This window comes from Chiloscyllium plagiosum, chromosome 12, assembly GCF_004010195.1.
Source record: "Chiloscyllium plagiosum isolate BGI_BamShark_2017 chromosome 12, ASM401019v2, whole genome shotgun sequence".
Lineage (NCBI taxonomy): Eukaryota > Metazoa > Chordata > Chondrichthyes > Orectolobiformes > Hemiscylliidae > Chiloscyllium > Chiloscyllium plagiosum.
The window spans coordinates 55565360-55591004 of record NC_057721.1 but is presented as its reverse complement, the minus strand read 5'-3'; the positions used below and the strand labels follow the sequence as shown (position 1 = coordinate 55591004).

General features: G+C 40.5%; 1 protein-coding gene across 3 annotated transcripts in view; it reads right to left on the bottom strand.

Moving 5' to 3' along the window:
- Positions 1-25645, bottom strand: part of LOC122555284 (interphotoreceptor matrix proteoglycan 2-like) — a 78291-nt gene extending 52646 nt beyond the window's left edge. For 2 of the 3 annotated variants that reach the window (XM_043701125.1, XM_043701126.1), the window contains exons 1-7: positions 25528-25645; positions 25291-25366; positions 22813-23034; positions 14576-14742; positions 6820-6851; positions 6691-6714; positions 6338-6393 (exon numbers count right to left, since the gene is read on the bottom strand). In XM_043701125.1, coding sequence (XP_043557060.1) covers positions 6338-6393; positions 6691-6714; positions 6820-6851; positions 14576-14742; positions 22813-23034; positions 25291-25354 — 565 coding nt within the window. In that variant the 5' untranslated portion in view covers positions 25355-25366; positions 25528-25645. Of the gene's footprint in view, positions 1-6337; positions 6394-6690; positions 6715-6819; positions 6852-14575; positions 14743-22812; positions 23035-23769; positions 24977-25290; positions 25367-25527 lie in introns of those variants that run through there. The other variant, XM_043701127.1, reaches the window with a different exon arrangement.

The window sequence follows — 25645 nt, the reverse complement described above, 5'->3', positions numbered from 1 at the left end:
TATAGCATAGGTTATTAAATACAAGTCTCTTATGTAGCATCTCAGATCTCTGTCCTCACATTCTCATTTTAGACTGGTGTCTACTTTCTTATTACTGTCTGTCAGCTAATGTGATCAGTTAAACCATCATGATTTACATCAATCTCATTATACCACATCTACCCCCAAGCTTCTCTCTACTTGGTCTACATTAACCAAGTTTATTTCACGTAAAATATAGTTTTTGTACTCTTGAATGTCAATATTAATAGCCCCTTATTACCATTATCTCTATGTCCCCTCCCACCCCCACCCCCCAACCTACTCAAAGTCCAAATCTCACAGATTGAGACAATTTGGAATTCTGACTGGATATCCCAATCTATGTTTCTTTGATAGAGTGTCTTGGATTGTTGCATGACGCTGTGCACTGTGATGCAGTACAGATAAGTCTGTCCCATGTTCTGCGATAGTCATATTTCATCTCACTTCTTGGGTCAAGCAAGATCAATATGAGTTCTCGATTGATCCATTTCTCTGATTTTCTGTCCCTTAAACAAAGGTTCCACACTGCGTTTAAGGTATACAGAGATTTTGATCTGGACTAGAGTGGTGCTGGAAAAGCACAGCAGGTCAGGCAGCATCCGAGGAGCAGGAAAATCAACATTTGCTGGAAGGTTGGAGCTGGGGTGAAGTGGGGGAAGGGGAAATGAGGAAACTGGTGAAATCTACATTGATGCCATGGGGTTGAAGTGTTCCAAGGCAAAAGATGAGGCATTCTTCTTCCAGGTGTCGGGTGGTGAGGGAGCAGCTGTGGAGGCGGCCCAGGACCTGCATGTCCTCAGCAGATTGGGAGGGGGAGTTGAAATGTTGGGCCACAGGGCATTGGGGTTGATTGGTGCGGGTGTCCCAGAGATTTTCCCTAAAGCGCTCTGCTAGGAGGTGTCCAGTCTCCCCAATGTAAAGGAGACCACATCGGGAGCAACGGATACAATAAGTGACATTGGTGGATGTGCAGGTAAAACTTTGATGGACGTGGAAGGCTCCTTTGGGGCCATGGATGGAGGTGAGGGAGGAGGTGTGGGCGCAGGTTTTACAATTCCTGCGGTGGCAGGGGAGGGTGCCAGGAAGGGAAGGAGCCTGAAACGTCGATTTTCCTGCTCCTCGAATGCTGCCTGACCTGCTGTGCTTTTCCAGCACCACTCTAATCTAGACTCTGGTTTCCAGCATCTGCAGACCTTGTTTTTACCTAGAGATTTTGATCTGTCTCTTGAGCTGTACTGTTTTATTTTATTTTATGCTGTGGCTTTTTCCTGGTTCTTTTATTTTCTCAGTTTTGAGAGATTATTTTTGGTTTGATTTTGTGCTATAAAATTGGGAACATATATTATAATCCTTCCCCATTAACAATTCCATTGGTGAGTACCCATTAAGACCATAACATGACATTGGAACAGAAGTAGACCTCAACCCATCAAATCTGCTTTGCTATTCAATTAGATCATGGATGATCTCATAACCTTCAACACTTTTCTGCCTTTTCTTCATAACTGTAATTCCCTTCCTGATTAAAAATCTGTCTCTCCCAGCCTTGAATAAAATTAACAAACCAGCCTCAACAGCCCTCTGGTAAAGAATCCCAAAGTCTCACAGACCTCAGCGAAGAAATTCCTTTTCATTTCTGACTTACATGTGCAACCCCTTATTCTGACATTATGCCCTCTGGTCCTAAACCTTCCCACAAGGCGAAACAATCTTTCTGCATCTAAACTACCAAGTCCCTTAAGAATCTTAAATGTTCCAATAAGGTCATTTCTCATTCTTCTAAATTCCAACTATTCAAATGTTCCTCAAAGATAGTCCCTCCATTCCTGATATCAGCCTAGTGAATTGTCTCTGGACTGTCTCCAATGCCAGGATAACTTTCCTCAGATAATGGGCTCAAATATTATTTATAGTACTCCAGCTGTGGTCTGAGTAGCACTTTGCATGGTTTTAGTAACACCTCCCTACTTTTATACACCTTTGAAATAAAGGCCAACATTAAATTTGTCTTCCCTATTATCCACTGAATCCTTCTGTGCTGCAGCTTTCTTCACCATTATTCAATAGTGTTGCTCTGAAACTAAACAGAACTAATTCTCAACCTGGATTCTTAGACATCAATGAATTTGCAGTCTTGATTGATTTTTCTGCCTCTTCATTTGACTGAAGATGGAATGGAGAACTTGTCAGTTAGCCTCCAAAGTAAATTCCCTGAAAACCTCGATTCTGAATTGAGGTCCATAGTAATTCTTCCAGACCACCAAGCATCATAAACATACTTCTCCATTTTCTTGTCACTGAGTCCACTGTGGTTACATAAAGCTTGCCATCGCAACCCATCTTTATTAATAGTCAACTAGACCTAAATACATCTTCCCTCCAAAATCAAACAAATCCATTGTTAGCATTTCCCATGCCCTTTCCAAAAATATTGATGGAATCATTAGCTCTGTAGCACTTAGCTGAGTATGACACATGTTTGGCACAACAATACGTAATCCTGTATGCATTTCAAAAAGCCAGGCCACTACACTGATAACAGCTTATGTATTTCATGATACAGTGGAATTTCTATAGGATTTATTTTCACATTCAACTTTGATAGAGTCATAGTTACACAGCATGGAAACAGACCCCTTGATCAAACTTGAATATGATGACCAGGTATCCTAAACTGAACTAGTCCCATTTGCCTATGTTTGGCCCATATCCCTCTAAGCTTTTCCAATGCATGCATCTGTCCACATGTCTTTTAAATATCATCATTGTACTTGCCTCTACCACTTCCTCTGTTAGCTCATTCCATATATGCACCATCATTTGTGTGAAAAAGTTGCACAACCAGTCCCTTTTAAATCTTTCCCCTCTCACTTTAAACCCAAACAACTACGGGTGATGTGGCGGAAGAGAGGAGGGTTGTTATTTTTGTGCCATTATTTAAGAAAGGCTGTAATGAAAGCTCGGGAATTATAAACCGGTGAGTCTGACATCAGTGGTGACTATGTTATCAGAGAGAATTCTGAGAGATAGGATTTATATGCATTTGGAAATGTAAGGACTGATTAGAAATAGTTAGCATGGCTCTGTGCATGGAAAATTGTATCTCATAAATTTGTTTGAGTTTTTTTGAAGAGGTCATCAAGAAGATAGATGAAAGCAGAGTGGTAGACATTATCTACATGGATTTTTAGCAAGGCCCCACATGGTAGACTGGTTAGCAAGGTAGGATCACAAGGAATCCAGGGTGAGAAAGCCAATTGGTAGAAGACAAAGGGTAGTGGTAGAGGGTTGTTATTCAGACTAGAGGCTTGTGACCAGTGGTGTACTAAGGATCAGTTCTGAGTCCACTTTTTTTTTAATCATTTATGCCAACAATTTGGATGAGAATATAGGAGATATAGTTAGTATAGTTAAATCTGATTCCTCTTTGCAGCCACTGCCAGACCTGCTGAACTGAACTTTTCCAGCAACTTCTGATTCTGCACACAATATCGAGTTCAACAATTTTAGGGCTTGAACACCCTCCCCACACTTTCCCCAACCCCAGGCCTTGTTATGGCATTAGAACTAGAATCCCTACAGTGTGGAAACAGGCCCTTCGGCCCAAAAGGTCCATACCGACCCTCTGAAGAGTAACCCACCCAGACACATTCCCCTACATTTACTCCTGACTAATGCACCTAGCCAACACAGCCCTGGACACTATGGTCAATTTAATATGGCCAATTCACCTCACCTACACATCTTTGGATTGTGGGAGGAAACCGGAGCACCTAGAGGAAACCCACACAGACACGGGGAGAATGTACAAACTCCACACAGACAGTCGCCCAAGGCTGGAATCTAACCTGGGTCCCTGGCGCTGTGAGGCAGCAGTGCTAACCACTGAGCCATCATGCCACCCATGGTCTGCTATTTCACACTACCCATTGTTAGCCATTAACAGTCCCTATTAGCAGTAATTCATTTTCCTAGGCTGACTGTTATCCACTCCTTTGTCTGTCCAACAGTTTTTCTCTCCCTTTGGGCTCTACATCAACTTGTTATTTGCTCCTTAGACCCCTCCCTCTAACTCTATCCTCTGCATAAGAATCAACTGTTTCCTAGCTACCATCAGTTCTGAGAAAGGGCCACTCAACCCGAAACGTTAATTCTGATTTCTCTCCACAGATGCTGCCAGCAATTTCTGTTCTGGTTTTGATTTACATAATCTTCAGTTCTTTCATTTTTTTATTTGGAAAAAACTCTGACACAGAGGAGATCCAAAATGGTAGACGATTATAGCAATACTGCCCAAACCATGTCATAAGTATAGTCAGCAATCTTGATTCTTGGTCTAAGACTATATGCCATAAATATATTCAATGCTAGAACACCCATAACACTGCAATAAACAATACAAAGATTCACAACCCTCAGTGAAGGAACTTAACCTTATCTCAGTCTTAAATCATCTAGCTTTATCCTGAAACTCTGCCTTAGTGCACTCAATCCCTCAGCCAAAGAAGAAATCTTTCAGTATCTAACTTTCAGAATCTTGTTTGTTTCAATGAGATCAATTCTTATTCTTCTTTATTCCACAAATTATAGGCTCAGTGGCTCAACCTCCCAAGGGCACCCTTCTCATCCTAGAAACCAATCGAGTAAACCCTCATTGTATCACCTCCAAGGCAAGCATATCTCTCTTGCAATAGGGAACCTTAAACTACATGTTGTACTCCAAGTGTGGTCTCACCCCAGCCCTTCACAATTGTAAGAAAGTTTCATTATCATGCTACTCCAACCTCTATGCAATGCATGTCATTAATCCTAATTACTTGCTGTATCTGCATGTTAACTTTGTGTTAGAATACACCCAGTCATTCTATATATCAGCACGTAGAGGTTTAACATCTTTAAAAAGATGTTCTGCTTCTCTATTCTTTCTACCAAAGTAAATAACATCGCACTTCCCCACATAATGCTCCAAATGAACTCTTTGCAACCCCTTGTTTGTCCTCCTCACAGCTTATATCCTTACTAGCATTGTATAATCAAAAATCTTGAACGCATTATTGGTCTCTTTCTGTGAATCGTTAATGGAGCTGATAAATGTGGCTGTAGAGCGAAGTGTGCAGAGAACACAAAGTCTGCAGAGGAATGTAGATAGGCTGTCTGCGTGAGCAAGGGTCCAGAAGATGGAGTACAGTGTTAGTAAATGTGAAGTCATCCATCTTGGTAGAAATAACAGCAAAATGGACTATTATGTAAATAATGAAAGATTGCAGCATGCTGCTGTGAAGAGGGAGCTGCGTGCCCTTGTGCGTGACTCATAAAAGGTTGCAGGTGCAGCAGGTAATTAAGAAGGCAAATGAAATATTGTCCTTCATTGCTAGATGGATGGAGGTTATGCTACAGCTGTACAGGTTCTGATGAGGCCACACCTGGAGTACTGTGTATAGTTTTGGTGTCCTTACATGAGAAAGGATGTACAGGAGAGGGTGCAGAGGAAGTTCACTCGGTTGATTCTGGAAGTGAGATGGTTTCCTTGTGAGGAGACACTGAGTAGACTGGGACTGTACATTGAAATTTAGAAGAATGAGGAGGGATTCTGGTATAAATATATAAAATATGAAGGGAAGAGATAAGATGGAAGCAGGGAGGTTGTTTCCACTGGCGGGTGAAACTAGAACTAGGGGTATAGTCTCAAAATAAAAGGGACCAGATTTAGGACTGAGCTGAGGAGGAACTTCTTCATCCAAATGGTTGTGAATCTGTGGAATTCTCTGTCCAGTGAAGCATTTGAGACTACCTTGTTGAATGTTTTTAAGGCAAAAATAGAATTTTGAAAAGTGAAGGAATCAAGGGATGCAGTGAGCCAACATGTAAGTGGAACTGAGTCTACGAAAAGATCAGCCATGATCTAATTGAATGGTGGAGCAGGCTCAATGGGCAAGATGACCTACTCCTACTCCTATTTCTTATGTTCTTATGCTCCTTACAATCGTGGCACCTTAAGGGGGGAGTAGACTAAGCCATCATCTCAGAAATTGACAGGTTCTGCTAGGAAGAGGTTGACAATAAACTTCAACTTCCCTTGCCAATTAAGGTGCCCAGTTATAGGTCTATCATTCTCAGGTAAATCAAGCAACCCCTTCCTGTCTCTAAAATTGTCCACAAGGTAAATAGCAAAGTGCATGGTTTAGTGGGTCTTAGTGCTTATACTAATATGTGCCTCCTCCTATGAAACTCAATCCCACTGAAATTTATTTTGACTGTTATAGGTCTCAATACTTAAGCAAATAAAAAGCCATTTAAAAATAAGTGCACAAACCTTCTCGTGTGGAGCTTTCAGTTGAAGTTGCATTCATGATTAGGGTGGTCTCTAGACTAGGAGAAAGATTGTACCTTGTTTAACAATTTGCAGACACACGGAAAATCATGGGCAATATATTTTGGCAAAGGTAATAGCCCATTTTGTTTTGCATGAATTACTGTCTGTGTTAAAACATTTGGGTGAAATATTTAAGCCAAGCACATTTTTTTACCAGATATCGCACAGTACAATTTTAACACCGTAACGAAATGCAAGTTTTAAGTTTCAATATATACATTTTTAAGAAAAATTATTAAATTCTATGCATCGTTTCTGTATATTCTGAACTCAAAAGTGAAATATAAACTTACATGCACAAGTCTTCATTACTTGAACTTGCAAGAAAAATTAAATATTGTTAATTTTTCTAAGTTAATTAATCTCTAATTTCAATGTTGCAATATAACGATGGAAAATGTGTTTTATAGTAATCTACTGACCTGCTCACTATTTCTGTCTGTAGAGATAATTTCTGGGGAGAAAATAAACTTCTCATTAGAATAGTGTAAAAATATACATATCAATTCAATAAATAAGTGTTTCTCAAATAGAATATTAATTTAAATCTAATTTTGCAATTGAAAAATTAAAATGAATTAATTACATCAGAAAGCTATAATAATAAACTTCATTTTACATTATTTAGAAGTAAAGGTAGGTAGAACATAAAAATTGCACTGTCTGATAAAGAAGTTGGGTAAAGTTAAAAAAATGGAAGTAAGCAGTCATTGGAAGAAGATTTGGAGATGCCAATGTTGGACTGGGGTGCACAAAGTTAAAAATCACTCAATACCAGGTCCAAAAGGTTTATTTGGAAGCACTAGCTTTCAGAGCTCTGCTCCTTCATCAGATGGTATGGATGAAGGAGCAGCATTCCAAAAGCTAATGCTTCCAAATAAACCTGTTGAACTATAACCTGGTGTTGTATGATTTTTAACTTTGGAAAAAGAGACTGTGAGATTTCAACTTCAGCCTTGCCTTGTATAATTCCAGTAATACACTATTGTTTAACTAATCTAAAAATACACTTACAGTAATTCAAACTAATGTAATGTTAACCCGGAGTTATCCTCCTCTCCTTTCCCAGTACAATAATAATAATGATTACCATGACCCAGGTCCTTAACTAATAACCATGTAGGTACACTGTCCAGTAACAGTTGCTGAATAGAGATTAGTGGGAACCTTGACTAATTTCCCCCTCCTCTAGGTGTGTTGAATATAGTTATATTATGTTGTCCTGGTTGAGGTTAACTAGCCAGTAATTCACCTTGTGAGTTTTGTGTAAAACATCCAAACAATGAACAAGCTTTTGCTTCACTAATTTCATTTTGAATTCAGATATTTGGGTTGAATTCACTGCCATTTTCTTTCTGCATACCTCCTCCCTGCAATTCCTCTTGTAAAGAAGGTAAAGATAATTTTGCAATTAATTTTGCTTTTGGTGGTGACCCAAATGCAGTATCAGACCCTCACGTTGGGAAGATCTGAGTGACCGTAATCACAATGCTATTGGATTACATTTGGTCTGGTTTGCTGAAAGTTTAACCGTGGTTCCAGATTCCACAATGACAAGATAGCTAATGACGGCAGAGAAATTGAACTGGACAAATAGAGAAACTTGACCAAACAGGGAAATTACTAACACAGAATAAAAATAGAATACCTTTTAAAACTATTCAAAAGCAAAGCAGTCTATGTTAAATCACAAAGTTAAAATAAGAGCATATGGTCAAACAATGGCAAGCATGAAACAGGTCAAATCCATGGTCACTTCAGCAAAAATACTTCCACACTTTAATGGAAGTAGTTGTCTAATGGAGTAGGATCATTGGTGATCTTAGTTATAGCAACACTAGCTGGTATTAGAGTAACAAAATATCCTTTGAGAAAGCAGTGGATAACTGTGACACTAACATTTCTGTCCTCAGCTTACTGCATGCTCTATTGAAGCCCAACACAAGCTGAAGAAACAACATCTAATTTTCCACTTAAGCACATGAGGTGGTGGTGCAGAGATGTATTCTTGAATCACTGCAGTCCATTTGTTGTAGGTACACCCACAATGTGAGTAGGTTGGGAGTTACAGGATTTTGAACCAACAGCATTAGGAACGGTGTTAAATTTCCAAGTCAGAACGGTATGTGGCTTGGAGGGAAACTTGCAGATGGTGGTGTTCCAATGCTTCAGCTTTCCTTGTATATGTAAATGATAGAGGTCAAGGGTCAAAGGAGCTAAATTGAATTTCTGGAGTGCATCTTGACAATAGTACATACTGTGCAATTGAGCACCAATGGTGGAGGGAATGTATTTTTATGGATGTGGTGCCAAATAGGCTGTTTTGTCCTGGATGGTATCAAGTTTTTTTGAGTGTTGTTGGAACTGCACTTATCCTGGCAAGTGGGAAATATTCCATCATGCCTTTGACTTATGCATTGTAGATGGTGAACAGGCATTGGGATGTCAGGAGGTGAATTACACATGACAATATTGATAGCACTGTCAATGACATCTTCCATCATTTTACAGATGATCAAGAGTAAACTGATGGAGCAGCAATTGGCTGGGTTGAATTTGTCCGGCTTTTTATGTCTAGGATATATTTATACAATTTCCCACATTGTTGGATAATTGCCAGTGTTGTAACTGTACTGGAGGCCGTTGACTAGGGGTGTGGCAAGTTCTGAAGCACAAGTCTTCAGTACTATTGCCAGAATGATGTTCGGACCCAAAGCCTTTGCAGTACCCAGTGTGTCCAACCATTTCTTTATATCACGTGACTGAATTCTGGCATCTGTGATACTAGGGACCACTGAGGAAATCGAGGTGAATCATCCACTTGGTACTTCAGTCTGAAGATTGTTGTAAACACTTCAGCTTAATCTTTGGCAATGAGTGTTGGGCTCTTCCAATGCTGGGAATGGGGATATTTGTGGAACCCCCTCCTCCAGTGAATTGTTTAAGTATCTACTGCCATTCACGCTTCAGTGTGAACAGAACTGCAGGGCTTAGATCTGATCAGTTTGTTGTGGAAACACTTAGTTCTGTCTGTCACTTGTTGCTTATGCTTATTGGCATGTAAGTGGTTCTGTTTAGTGGCCTCACCAGGTTGACATCTCATTTTCAGATATGCCTGGTGCTACTCCTGGCATGCCCTCTTGCACTTTCCACTGAACAATAAGACTATAAGACATAGGAGTAGAAATTAGCCCATCGCATCTGCTCTGCCATTCAATCGTGGTTAAGTTTCTCAACGCAATTCTCTCATTTTCTCCCTTTGATTCCCTTTATAATCAAGAACCTATCTACCTCTGTCTTAAAAATACTCAATGACCTGACCTGTGGCAGTGAATTCCATAGATTCATACTCTCTGGGTGAAGAGGTTTCTCCTTATCTCCATTCTAAAAGGTCTTCCCTTTACTCTAAGGCTGTGCCCTCGGGTCCTAGTCTCTCCTACTAATGGAAACATCTTCCCAACATCCACTGTGTCCAGGCTATTCAGTATTCTGTAAGTTTCAATTAGATCCCCCTTTTTAACTCTATCGAGTATAGGTCCAGTGTTCTCAAATGTTCCTCATATGTTAAGCTTTTCATTCCTGGAACCATTCTCGTGAATCTCCTCTGAACACAATCCAGGGCTAGTATATCCTTCCTGAGATGTGGGGACCAAAACTGCGCACAATACACCAAACTTGGCCTTATTAGAGCATTATAGAGCCTAGGAAGTATGGCTTTTATATTCAAGTCCTCTCAAAATAAATGCCAGCATTGCATTTGCCTTCCTAACGACTGACTCAACCGACAAGTTTACCTTGAGAGAATCCTGGACTAGAACTCCTGGACTAGAACTCTGCGTATCTTTGCATCCTATTGGAAAGATACGCAGATGGGCAGAGGCGGTGGGGTTGCCTTATTAGTAAGAAATGAAATTAAATCAATAGTAAGAAATGAAGTAGGGTCAGATGGTATAGAATTGGTGTGGGTAGAATTGAAGAACCGCAAAGGTTAAAAAAAACACAGTTGAAGTTTTGTTAGGCCTCCAAACAGTTTGATCTCTTAGCTTGATGATAATGGTTGAGTGGGAGATATTCCATTCATGAGATTGTAGATTGTGTTGAATTGCAGCTCATGTCTGCCCAAGCCTGCGTTGCTAAATCTGTTTGAAGTCAATCCCATTTAGCACAGTGATAGCACCACATAGCATGATGTAAGGTATTATCAGTATGAAGTTGGGACGACTTATCCACATGGACGGCAAAGTGGCCATCCTCACTGATACACTCATGGGCAGATGCATTTGTGGCAGGCAGTTTATTAAGGAACAGGTCAACTATGTTTCATTTCTCTTGTTAGTTCCCTCACCACCTGTTGCATACCCAGTCTAGCAGCTATGTCCTTTAGGACCTGGCCATCCTAGTCAGTAATGCTGCTGCCAAGGCACAAATTGTAATGGACATTGAAGTCCCCCCAAGTCTGCGCCTTGTCATCCTCAGTCTTCCTCTAGGCGGTGTTCAACATGGAGGAAAAAGTGAGGACTGCAGATGCTGGAGATCAGAGTCAAGAGTATGGTGCTGGAAAAGCACAGCAGGTCAGGCAGCATTTAAGGAGCAAGAGAATCAAAGTTTCAGGTATAAGTCCTTAATCAGGAATGAGAGGACTCATTCCTGATGAAGAGCTTATGCCTGAAACATTGATTCTCCTGCTCCCCGGATGTTGCCTGACCTGCTGTGCTATTCCAGCAACAAACTCTCAACACTTCAACATGGAGGACTACTGATTGATCTGATGGGAGGAGTCAGTTTGTGAAAATCACCATCAAGCTTCCTTGCCCACATTTGACCTGGTGCTATTAGACTTCTGGGGTCTCGAGTCAAATGTAAAGGACTCCTAGACCAATTCCCCCTCAATGAATCTAACTGTGCTGCCACTCTGCTATATCTGTCCTGCCAGGGGGACAGGATATCCCTGGGGTTTGTGATGATGATGTTTGGGACATTGGCTAAATCTGATTTGCACCAAGTGTTTTTGGAGGGTTCATCACCGCATAGTCCAATGATTTTATTTTGCTTTTTTTTTTAAAATCAAACTCCTCATTTATTTTCTACCCACCCCATGGTGTCTCTCCTGTCTGATTTCTGCCCCCTCTTACCACGCCATAGGATATCCTGGAATTTACAGGCACCCCTACCATCGGTGCAGGTTGTGCACCCGGACAAGTACCATCCGTCTAGAGCTGGCACAACACCAGACATTGCCAGCAAGGCCTGAGGCAGTTCATACAGTCTGAACTGGAGGAATGGTCAGCGCTGTAGGAAGAAAGACAATGTCCTTCTCCACTCCACCAGGTCACATACCACCATCTTTTCTCTGATATCGAACATTCATTCAATCTCTACAGTGCCCACCTCTTATCAAGACTCATACTCTACAATTCTCACTATATTGCCGACAGTAACTTTCCTCACCCACTGTCACCCACCGACACTGCTAACCCTGCATGCCCTCTGCCCTACTTACTCACTTGCTTGGGTACACCCCACCACTTGCACAAACAGCAACAACTATGCCAGTCACATTCATCTCTCTTACTACCTGCCTCTCACTTATTCCATGTTGAAACAGCTCATAATAGGGCAGAAGAAGTCAAGTCAATTAGTGGGCTACCCAACACTCAACTCCTCATCCCTTAAGAGAGCATCCTGATTCTGACCACCCCAAGCCACTAATTGACCATGTCCAAGCTCCTAGCATGATAACGGAGGTTGTCCTTGACTTACTCCGCCAAGACCCCCCTGACTGAAGGCTAACATTCTTGACTTGATGATGACTGCTGACAACCATGAAAAGCTTCCTGGTTTTGTGTTTGGTCTAAACAGCAACCAATGCAGTAATACTGCGAACCTCTTATCTCTGGCTGAGAGACGTTGCAAAACAAAAAAGCAAGGCAGGGACACTATGAGCATCCGAGTCGGCTCCAAGTGAGTGAGCATTGACAGAGCAATTGCATAGCCCAGAGATGCAGCCTGGTCCAGTCCATGAACCAGTGCATGTCCCTGAGTTGCAGCTTGCAATGATGCCCAGAGATACAGCATCAAAGTGCAGAAAGGTACTGTAGGTAGATCAAAGGTGTGCCACAAGAATTATTAACAGGCTGCCACAAAAAAGAAGCCAATGTCCATGGATATGGGGTGCATGTGGCTGGTGCCCATTGCCCCTGACACGCTGGTGGCTGGGGACCAACATGGAAGCTCTCTGCAGCCAGCAATAAGCAGAACTTGCCAGGTACCTGTTCCAACTACCAAGTCAAGAATTATCAGTCTCTAGTTTACTTGCAGCAGATGGTGAGATAAGAGATGAGATTCACAGTTAATCAAGAGATGAACAAGAAATAATCCTCTTAAGAGGCAACCCACCACAGCCTAGGGAGAATCTCTCCTCAACACCCAGAAATTAATTAAAGTTCCTCGTGATGTGGAAATGGGACTTCTCACATGATTCTGTCACATCTTTCACCATAGCCTGCACCATGCAGGCTCCTATAAGATTCCGGCCCATGAAACTATCTTTGATGATGGTTTTTTAAAAGAAAAATCTTGTTCACTACTGCCTTTGAGGGAAACAAATCTTCCAGCCATATGTGTTCTGGCCTATAAGTGACCTCAGACCCGTAGTAATCTGGTGTCTCTGAAATGGCCTACTAAGCCATTCTGTTAAAGGAGATTAAGTATGCATAACTAATGCTGGCTTGGTGACGTCTACAACTCGAAGAACAAAAGAAATGAAATACTGAATACTTGTCTTTGCAAACGTCTAACCCTTTTCAAAATGGCTATTAGTGTGGTAGCATTAAATTCAGGGGTAATTCAGAGCAAAGAAAGCTCTACTTATATGAGTCATTAAGTTACTATGAATAACCAACTCAGTGACTCCATACAAGGGAAATACTTCATTATGTTTCCAAACTCACAGTGTGCCTGTTTAGAAATAGAATGCTCTTGACATCCAAAACTCCACAAAGCATACCATAAGGATGGTGTAATATCTTTTGAGCAGAATTATAAAAACATCTGTTGTGTGAAGCATATTTAAGAATATTGGCAGTGAAGTAATTCATTTTGATGATGTTTAATGGGAGAGTAACAATTGTACAGTCGAAGCTGCTTATATTATACACTTATAAATTCTTATCACTCTCCTGTAGCTGTCATCATTGGTTTGGACGAGGAACCTAATTGCAAAACTGTCCTGATCTGGCCAGTTCCTGCATTTAGTGAACAAAAATTTTGTTTTGGCAGTGTTAGTCATAATCAGAGCAGGTGCAGAGAGAGAGAAAGAAACAATCATGTAAACACGTGTTAAATTCCAAGTCTATTTCAATGTACATAGGGATCAATGATAAATGCTACCTAACTTGACATCCCATTTGTGCCATTTTACATGTAGTTTATTTGCTAGTGCTCTGAATATGCATAAAAATACAGCCATCCTAAGAGAATGGACTATAGGTGTACCATGCCAGCTGGCCTCTTTCAGAAAATGAGTCAAACGTTCCTATAAAATTCAGACTCTCTTGCGAAGCATATAAGCAAGTTTTCATACCAATTTAACACAATGTTGTGTAGAATTGTATTCTCCCACATTTACAATACATTCTGTAGATTAAAAGGTGAATACAACTGAAAGTTCTGTAGACCAGGAAAAAGTTAATCTGGATCCCTGTCTATGTCGAATGATATGATCTGTGATGGGGTGGTGCTAAGGGGTATTATAATTTACATCTATGACTTTTAGCTGGAGAAGACAAAAGCAGGCAAACTGCCTACCACTGATTGTCTTCCAGTGTCCCCTGCTGGAAGCAAGTGTGTGTAAATATCAAAGGAGAACACAGCCAAATAATAGGACACACCCCGCCACCACCACCACCCCAATCACTGGCCAGGTCCACACTTGAGGAATAACCAGTTGGACAAAGAATTGGTAGGTGACTGCTGCCAATGGACCTACATGTTAGCATGAGTCACTGTCTTTATACAACTGGGATGGAGAAAATGTAAAGGAAAAATTAAGCAGGAAATGTGCTGGTGGAAAACTCGAAGGAGAAATTGTGAGGGAGAGAAAACAAGAGTTATGTTACAGAAGAGTAATCCAATTAATTATAGAAGAATGTTGCATGTCAATTACAATACGAGAATTACCTCCTTCATCAAGGCTTGGTATTCGTCTGATTGGCTAAAATTTACACCAATGTCAAAAATATTTATGATTCCTTGATCACACACATTCATCCAGGCTTCATGTTCATGGCGTGCAGGTAGTCTGTCCCAGAACATTTTGAATGCTTCCCATACTGCCTCCTGGCACACTAAGAAACGTAAACAGCAAGGAGGACATCTGGTGACTCTCGAACATTTTCATAAATTCACAACAAAAAATGCTCAAACTAGAGAAGCTATAGGAGATGCAAATTCAATTTTAATAGTGAAATGCATCCGAGATTGGAGTGTGTGTTTGTCTTTTAAAGATTGGTTTGGTATCTAACAGTTGTAGAAATCTCTCAACATGCTTAATAGGCTGCACACAGACACACTGAGAATTTAAAAGGATTTGCTCACCAGCAAGTATACAGACTCTCCCAAAACTCAGAAGGGCAACTTGGCAACAACAATAGGTAAACAAACTTTAAATGTGCACTTAGTATTACATGAATGTAACCATCTAAAGCAAAGTTAAGGTCCCCCAGTGCCTGGATGATGCAATGCACAGCTCAGATTATTACTTCTGCTCTGGACGGTTTCTTCGATCCAACCTTTTGTTTACAAATGTGGCATCCGGGGACAACCATGATCACAAAGAGACCCCACAGCCTCCCCAAAAAAAAAGCCATTAACAAATACCCATTAGACAATTGATAAAGGCAAATTTGAATCCTTACCAGATGGAGAGCAGATACCAAGACCTCCTTCATGGAAGTAACATCCAAACTCTGAAAGGCTTGAGTCTGTAACTATCATCATTCTAACCACATAATAGACATGCATCTATTGAGCAGCATCTTAATCATTTGGTGGTGTTGATTATTAAGGCACTAATCAATCAAAGTCAGCTCTGCTGATTGGAGATGGGTCATGTTCCTTTGTAGGACTAACACCAGGTGCCCAGAGAAACTGTTCCATTTGGAATTGACTTGCAGCAGGAGACTCCCAGGAGGTCAGCTGAAATGTTCTAAGGACAAGGTCAAACATACTTGCTGACGCAAGGGAAATCCCAGCTTTTGACCAATCAAAACGGAGGAGATCCTTTCAGCAATGCACTGAATTTATCGAGAGACTTCATCAGGAAAGTACAGAGGGGAAGACGAGGCTTTGGAGGGATCACACAAACTACCAATCAACCAACCTCCCAAACCTCTCCAATACCACCTGCCTGACCTGCAGTAGAGTCTGCAGAGCACATACTGAACTTCTCAGAGCCCATCAAACTGACTTGGGGGACTTGGGGGAAAGCAAGTCATCCCCAATCCTGAGGGACTGCCTACAAGAGGTGTTGAATATGGAGAATGCAGTTCAATAGAAAATGTCCGGCTCCTTTAGTCCCACTCAGTTTAGACATCAGACCTCTGTTCTATGATCTTGAAATCAACAATGAACGAGGCCCTCCAGCAGCCCTTAAACAAAAGTTCCAGGTGTCCTCATTAGCAATATGATTTGAATCTCGGTATCATTAAAGGACTTGTGCAAAAGAGCTAATAAAGTGCCAGTCAATTTGGTGTTGTAGACCCATATACCACCTCCCTTATCACTAACCGCTTGGCCCTTGTTCAGGTTCATTAACAAAATGACATGTTCTTTAAAGTTCACAGAGTCGCTATGCCTACTAACAATTATTTAGATTGAATGGATTTTATCACTTCTGCTTGTACTGCATTGGAAACACACACTGTCAGGATTCTATGATTCTATGAGCCTGATGCTATATTCTGATTAAGTTCTCAAGTTTATCTGCAATGTTGGTGAGGATGAGCAGGAAGCTCAGCACAAAGTTGTGTGTCAAGTTGGAGCTAGACTCCTCCATACTCTGAGATATTAATTATGGGCTTCCTTGTGGACTTTCAGATTCATCAGGTAGTAGAAAGTGAGGACTGCGGATGCTGGAGATCAGAGTCGAGAGTGCGGTTCTGGAAAAGCACAGCAAGTCAGGCAGCATCCAAGGAGCAGGAGAAGCAACATTTCAGGCATAAGCTTTTCATCAGGTCATTCCTGATGAAGGCATTATGCCCAAAATGTCGATTCTCTTGCTCCTCAGATGCTGCCTGACCTGTTGTGCTTTTCCAGCACCACAATCTCAACTTCCAGACTCATCAGCCTTGTTCTGCTGCCTACTACATTCAAGCCTTCATTTGAACCCTCTGCAGCCAAACTGATCATGTATGCCCACCGCCTCTGGTGACATGACAGGGCATTACCATTGTTGTCTGGCTGTCGACCACTTGTGCCCAATGTCTTCCCACATGCAGGTTCCACTTTTAAGGCATTCTCTAACAAATGTAGAACACCTGGGTTGGTGACTATGAACATGTGGCAGTAGGTCTTCTACATCATCTTGCAGCCCACCTCTTGTTTTTTCACCATTGACAGACCAGGTTACAATTGGATATCCAACAGGAGGCAGCAGCACACAGATAGGATTGTGGGGAGGGAAGAAGCAAGAAATGAATGCTTACATTAACTGAGAAATGAAATGTGAAAAGCAGTATTAGGTATGACAATACTGTCAGCTTTCAGATTGTCAGCCTCACAACTTGCCAAGGCCATAGCCTTGGCTTTTCGAATGATAACAGCTTCTATCTCCTCCACTGAAGTGAGGACAGCCATACTTGCCCTCCCAGAAAACAGGCCACTGCTTCAGGTGATGAATTCCTTTGTCATGCAACAGAGAGGGAATTGCATCAATGAATGAGATGCAATGTGTTTATATGTTCTGGCTGTCATGGTTGAATAGCTGGCAGTCTGTATAAACTGTAAGGTGTGAGGCTTGCAGCAGTGTTGAGGATGTGAGGGTGAATGTGAGCTATAAGTTGTGATTGATAGAAGTCATTGATAGGTGAATGATAGTGATGTGTTGCATTTTACAGTGTGGGAAGTTAGAAGTGAAGTGGCAGGTGATGCTTGAAGTTACATGACCTACATGACTGCTGTAAGGTAATTGAGCCTATTGCAGCACTGCACCCAGGTCCTTGGGGCTAGACTATTGGTATTGCCTGGACCCACAAACTTCACAACGTTTGTCTGGAGGAACTCCAGGCCACCTGTGGATAGATGACAGCTTTCTTCCTCACCAGCTTCAGCACCAAGGCCAGTTGGAAGATCTTGGAGCCCATTGCCAGCCAATTTTGAGCATTCACTGTGGTAAAGACTTCCCTTTGAAAAGACTTCCAGAACTTTCTTTAGCTGCAATGCACCTCCTTTCAGAAGTGCCTGATGGCAGTGAGCAGAATGAGCTACCTTTAATCCATCGCAGCTTGAACCCATGACTTTGTGTTTCTTGTTCAGGCACGCAACCAATCAAGAATAAGCCGATAACTGACAGCAAACTACAATGATTTACTTTAGGAGGCAGCATGAGATTTACATGTTGCTGACATCAGAATCAATGGGGATAGGGTAATCTTGTATCAGCATGCTACTGTCTGTATTCAAGTTCTGAACAAGTTCATAGGCTGTGATACTGTTACAATGTCTGTGTATCTTGTGTATTTAGCAGGATCTTGCATAATCTCTCCTACTGACTTTGTTGTTTTATTTTGTATACAAGATGGAAATCAAGTGGATGGCTTTTAGGGAATAAATTTAAATTCGATTAGAACACACAGAACTTGCCCCTGTACACCATAATTATATGAAAATTAATGAATTTCACTGGAATTTACAACAATGCAAGTTCAATTCATATTGTTATAATGTCTAAATCTTCGCCAAATGTAATGAGTAAAGACAAACAGTTATTTGGTTTCATTATGATTTCACCCCTCCATCAACATTATGAGGGTTCTCATTGATCAGAAACTCAACTGGACTCACCGTATAAACACAATGGCTACAAGAGCAGGTCAGAGGCTATGAACACACCTCCTGACTCCCCAAAGCCTGCCCACTATCTACAAGGTACAAGTCAGGAGTGGGATGGATTACTCCCCACTTGCCTGGAGGAACGCAGTCCCAAGTACACTCAAGCAGCTTGACACTGTCCAGGATAAAGCAGCCACTTGAGTGGCACCACATCCACAAACATCCACTCCCTCTACCACCAACGCTTCACCAAAGATCCTCAAACTGCACCTTCTAAACCCATGACCACTTCCGTCTGGAAGGACAAGGGCAACCACCACCTTCAAGTTCTCCTTCAAGCCACTCAACATCCTGACTTGGAAATATGTCACCATTCCTTCACTGACACTGGGTCAAAATCCTGGAATTCTTCCCTCATGGCATTCATGGTCAACCCACAGCAGTTCAAGAAGGCAGCTCACCAGCATCTTCACAAGGGCAACTAAGGGATGGGCAATAAATGCTGGCCAGTCAGCAACACCCACATCCCACAAATAGAGTCATAGTCATAGAGATGTACAGCACGGAAACAGACTCATCCATGCTGATCAGATATCCCAACTCAATATAGTCCCACCTGCCAGCACCCGGCCCATATCCCTCAAAACCCTTCCTATTCATATACCCATCCAGATGCCTTTTAAATGTTGCAATTGTACCAACCTCCACAACTTCCTCTGGTAGCCCATTCCACACACACACCACCCTCTGCGTGAAAATTTGCCCTTTAGGTCTCTTTTATATCTTTCCCCTCTCACTCTAAACCTATGCCCTCTAGTTCTCGACTCCCTTACCCCAGGGAAAGCACCTTCTCTATTAACCCTATTCATGACCCTCATGATTTTATAAACCTCTATAAGGTCATCCTTTATGGAAAATAAAGAGCATAAAAGCATGGGAAGGGTTAAAGCATGAAGACCACTGGCAATCTGTTGCAAGGAGTCTGTGGAATGCAGGATGGGATAAGAATAGTGGAATGCTCTAACACCAATTAGCAGAGTAAGGTTGAGGCTGAAAGGTCCCTATGGCGAGATGAGATAACACAATTAGTAAAGTAAGTTTCCCTGTTAAGTATCATTGTGACAAGATTGGGACCATAAATATTTGGGACATGACATTAAATATCTAATTAATAGTTAGTAGAGTCGGCTTGAGACAGGAGATTATTGTAATAGATGGAATAGCTAAATATCTAATCATGACAGATTAGTCTGGAATGGAAGATCACTGTAGCAGAGGTGATAATAAATATCTAATCGTGACATTAGGAAAATATTAAGTAGGGTCTGGAATGAAAAACCACTGTTGCAAAAAGTTGACACTAAATATCTAACCATGACATTAGAATAACATTAAGTAGAATGTACAACTTAAGAGATAATGGGAACTAACATTACTGGTTTATTGTGTAGCTAGAGTGAGGTACTTTGATGAATATAGTTGGACATGCTAATAAGCTAACAGAAACATGATAAAAAAAATATTAAAAACCACAGACCCTGAGGTTCGTGGGCATTCGAGAATCTGCTTTCTCAGTGTCATGGTTTTTTGTTTGCAAATAAAAGACCTACTTCTTGAAGAACTCTCTGCATCTCCTAGTGATTCTCTACATTTTCTCCACAACACTCTCAGCCTCCAATGCTCCAGGGAAAACAACCCCAGCCTATTCAACCTCTCCCTATAGCTCAAATCCTCCAATCCTGGCAACATCCTTGTAAATCTTTTCTGAATCCTTTCAAGTTTCACAACATCTTTCTGATAGGAAGGAGACCAGAATTGCACACAATATTCCAAAAGTGGCCTAACCGATGTCCTGTACAGCCGCAACATGACCTCCCAACTCCTGTACTCAATACTCTGACAAATAAAGAAAAGCATACCAAACACCTTCTTCACTATCCTCTCCACCTGTGACTCCACTTTCAAGGGACTATGAACCTGCACTCCAAAGTCTTTGTTGATTGTAGCTGTGACATTTCTCCCTTCCTATAACTTCCATCCATCACACCCCCTTGCTCTTGTAAATTGCTCATTGCCTCTAACTGTCACTCCAACCATTCCATTTGATCTGATAGGATTTGCAACCAATGGCATTTATTGCAGATATAATCCTCAGTGACACGTAAACTTCCCCAAACTCCCACATCCAACAAGAGCATATCACTCTACTAAGGGCCATTTTTGCTTCTTCCAATCTGTAGATCCAGAAAATAGCCCTGTCTTATTCCTCTACAAAACATTGCCCCAAGCTAACTTAATACTATGAATAAATAAATAAATAAAAATAATAATTTGCAACTGCATGGAAGGTTCTTTCACACACAGTAATAGTAAGCCCTTCTGTAAGCAATCTGAGCAGCTTACATTCAGGACTGTGCCTACACAACGTAATGATAATAATATAATTATACTATAGTTTTACCTGATACTATAGAACAGCCTGAGTGAAATGACATCAAATTTCCCTATGAACCAAACTTGATGTTATAGCTTTCATACATGCCCTTCTTCAATTACTCTAAAGATGGACGTAAGCAATTAGTAGACCAGGCCAGGTACAAACTGTTAAGCCATTTCATTTTATTTTATATAAAAACCAGAAGAACTGCAGATGCTGTAAATCAGAAACAAAAACAGAAATTTCTAGAAAAGCTCAACAGGTCTGGCAGCATCTGTGAAGAGAAAGCAGAGTGAATGTTTTGGGTCCAGAGTCCCGGACCTGAAAACGTTAACTCTGATTTCTCTTTACAGCTGCTGCCAGACCTGCTGAGCTTTTCCTGAATTTTGTGTTTTTGCTTCATTTGTTTACATAACTGATCATGCAGAATAACAGAGATAATTAAATCTCACTTTAACTTTACTGATCATAGAAGCCTCCTTAGCAACAAGGATATTGAAAAGTACATTGCATTATCTCTACAAATTAGATTTATTAACTTTTTCCTAGTTAGACTTCTGATTCTGTCTGACTGTTTTTGAGATATGCTCCACTGAGCAAAGCTTCCTCATCAGTCTCAAACAAATAAAAGAGAATGTTAAAGGAACTGAATTGGTCTGGCCTGTGCCCGAAACGTCGAATCTCCTGTTCCCTGGATGCTGCCTGACCTGCTGTGCTGTTCCAGCAATAAAGTTTCAACTTATTCAAAGTGCAAACTTAAACAATGTTGGGAGGGATGTCCTATGAGGAGAAATTAATAGCCCATTATCATTGGAATTTAGAAAACTAAAATGCTATCTCCTTGCAATGTGTAAAATTCTGGCAGGCTTGACAGGATACATAGAAGACTACAGATGCTTACTGCAGAGTCAAAAAGTGTGATGCTGGAAAAGCACAGCCAGTCAGGCATCATTCGAGGAGCAGGAGAGTCGATGTTTCGAGCATTTGCTCTTCATACTGATGAAGACTTTTGACGGGATAGATGCTGAGAGACAGTTTCCTTTGGCTAGACAGTGGAAGGTGCACAAACCCAAGGTAAGTGGTTCAATATTCAGGACTGTGATGAAGAGGGTGGTGAATTTTGGAATCCTCTATTCCAGGAGCTATGGCATCTCACGTCAATGAGTTTATTCAATACATAACTCATTTGGGTACGAAGTTAGATCACGAGATATAAGAATTGGGCATGAAAGTAGAGGTCATTTTGGTCAGCAGCATACTATTAACACCCATTCTGCATCTATATCTTCCCTCTAATACCATTAGCACTCTTTTTGTCTATTGCTCTGGGCACTCTCACTATCTATTTCAGTTGGTCCTCCCTCCCATTTGCCAATTGCATTAAAATGATCATCTTCCGGTCTACTTCAGATCCAAAGAAGAATCACATTGAATTTGAACTATTAACTTTATTACTCTCTCCACAGGAGCTGACAGACTTGCTGAGTTTCCCCAGCAGTTTCTATTTTAGATTAGCCATGATGTTATTGAATGATTGAGCAGGCTTGAAGTGTAGCATGGCCTATTCCTACTGCTATTCTTCTTATATCCAAAGCATCTCTTGCTGTTAACAGAATGAATAAATGACATCTTGGTTTAATGGAGTCTCATTTGACCCTGATCAAATCAGTCTGCAAGAGACTATTTGCAACATTTCACAATCTAGCTCAACTGGCTCTAATATATGCTGTTAGTGTCAGCAGAGTTCTTTTAATCTGTGAAATGCAGTTTTTTAAAATACAAGACTAAAGCACAAATCATTCTTAAATCATCTCTGTGAAGAAATAAATTTTTAAAACTCCCAAAATATGACAGGGACACACAAATGGGCAAAAGTATTACATTGATGAGGACTTGGAAAAATTTAAATAGGCAACGGGAATTTTCTTACCTCTCAGCTTATAATATTTGAGATAGTTGCCAATGGCTTGTGAAATTGTTTCCTCTGGACATAGTTTAACACCATTCGGAAATAAAAAGGATCGTTTTTGTCTGTAAACCAAATACTTCATTTGCACGTCGCTCACAGTCACAGAAGATTGAATGTTGCCACGAGAAAGACTTCTGGAGCCTTTGTGCAGTCTACTCTCATTTGATATTGTCTTTAACACAACTGAAACAGACAAATTTAAATGGTCATTCTGTTGATCTAATTGTTAACGCATTGTACTGTAAACAGCAGCATTTCCACTCTGAATATTTAGTTTACAGTGCCTGAATTTTTAACCACCAAGGCTATTCACAGAGTTAAAAAATAACAAATGAAATCAGAAAATATGAGGAACTCCCCAACTGCACCAGAAAAAAATATTAAGAATTAACAGCTGCATTAAATAAAGATAGAATTTGATTTTTGAATTGATAGAGTAAGAAAATGCAATCCCCTTCAAAGAATTTGTAGAAGTTGCAGAATCCCATGTGATTAAAAGGACAGTATGGCTTGAGGTGTTACTGGAGAACACTATTCTTTAATATTTTGTGTCTAATTGTGTATGTTAATCAAGAATATCTCATTGTCACAGTACTAGCCACGTTTTGACAAAAAGTGCATCAAATTATACCATCAATAACAACAAAGCATTCATGTTGGATTTCTCAACTTATTCAACAACTCCAAAATGCTAATACAGTTAAACTAATTTATATTAGGCAGGAAAATATATTGCAGATGCTGTTAATTAGAAATAAAAATAGTGCTGGAAATACCCTGCAGATTTGGCAACATCTGTGCAGAATGAAGCAGAGCTAATCTTGCAAGTTCAAGATGACTCTTCTTCTGAATGCTGCCAGACCAGCTGGGATTTTCCAGCACATTTTAAATACAAATGAAATTTTAAAGTGTACTCACAGAATTTTGATAATTCTCAGGTCCTGTAATCAAAATAACTCAAAATTGCCTTATTTAAAATGTTCATTTATTTATGGCATCAAATTGTTAACATTTGTAATTATAATGATTATCAGAATCATTAGAATGAAAATAAGCAGAACTTATAAATTAGCAGCATTTTCGATAACACCAGAACGTAACTTGTGAGATTGTTTTGAATCTTTTAATCAGAACTCCAACCTATGAAGGGTCAACTGATTACCAAACAACCTGAATTTATTTCACTAATATTTTTTAAAAATGTTCTAATCTGATAAGTATTAGTCAACTGCTATAAAGTCTGCTCTAAACCTGCACAATAGAATGTGCACTTTCTTCTGTTTCCATTTTGAACTGACTGAAATGAATTTCTTTAGCAGGTTTTTTGGTGAATAATGGAGACATACAGGATATAAAGGTCCCATGTTCATTCTCTTGGGTCTGTACTGAGCTGCCTGCTTTCAGACAGGGCGGTAACTGTGATGTTAGCTAGCCTCGATCTTCCTGTCTATAAAAGTAGGAAAACGGCCAGGTTTTCCACTCACGATCATCACCAGCCAGAAAACCAGGTAAATGGACTTAGGGTGGAGACAACACATGGCTTGGTTGTGGTATAACCCACAGAGTAATATGCTGAGAACACTTACTGTCAAGATTCAGACATGAATCATAGTCAGTTTGTGCCAGATACAGGAGAGGCAAGGGACAAAAGAAAATCTGTTCCGAGAACTAAAAAGGAGGCATTTAAAAAATAAAATTGCATTTACTTCAGCACAATTTGGATTCTCAAATTAAAGACTTTTACTGTATGTGTTTTTCACAGGCACAGGATTTCCCAAAGTGCTTTACAAATACTGAGACACTTTTGAAGTACAGCCATAACTGTCAAGGTGCTCCCACAAACAGCAGTCTGACATAAGCCAGAGACATTTTTTTTGTGTGGTGTTGATTGAGGAATAAACTTTGGCAGAAGCACTCAGAATAATTCTCCTGTTCTTCTTGATAAATCTCTTTCCATTCCACCTGAAAGAGCAGACAAAGCCTCACTTTAAGGTCTGGCCCAAAAGGCAGCAGCTCTGACTGTGCAATTCTGCATCAGCACTGCACCAAAGTGCCAACTTTCAATGACTTGTGTCATAGAATCAGAGAGATTTACAGCACAGAGAAAGGCTCTTTGGCCCATCCTGTGTGCACAAGTCAAAAACATCACTCTGACTGTTCTAATCCCATTTTGCAGCCCATAGCCTTGTACGCCATGGCATCACGTGTACATCTAAATACTTCTTCAATGTTATGAAGGTTTCTGCCTCCACCACCTTCCCAGGCAAAGTGCTCAATTTTCGCAGTGGGGCTTTGTACTGATCTCAATGCATGTCTGTTAAAACAATACAAACATTCCAATTTCTTGATTGTATTAATAATGTCAAATTTAGATATAAACTATTTTATGATGGTACATTATATGTTCTTTTCAGCTGAAATGAGCTGAAAATCTCTTACCTGAATGTGCCAGTAAATTAGATAAAAGGACTAACAGGGTCACTTTCCACCAAGAACCAAGCATTCTTCAGCCTCACTACAAGTTAAAAGAATAAAGAGACAATCAAAGAAACGCAACACAAGCTGCTAACGAGATCTGTGTAAATTCTATAAAAGCTTCATTGATAGCACCTTGTTCGTTAGCAGTGAGGATCTGAGACAACCTTTTTAAATATTCCATCCATATTTGTAGCTCACCTTCTCAATATGTGTTCATGATTTTAATGGAAGTGGAAGAAAGCTCCAAGGAGATTTGGTCTTGAAGTGAGCTGCTCTTGCTGCTGGACGCGATTTCAGTGACAACGCTGTCTCTCTA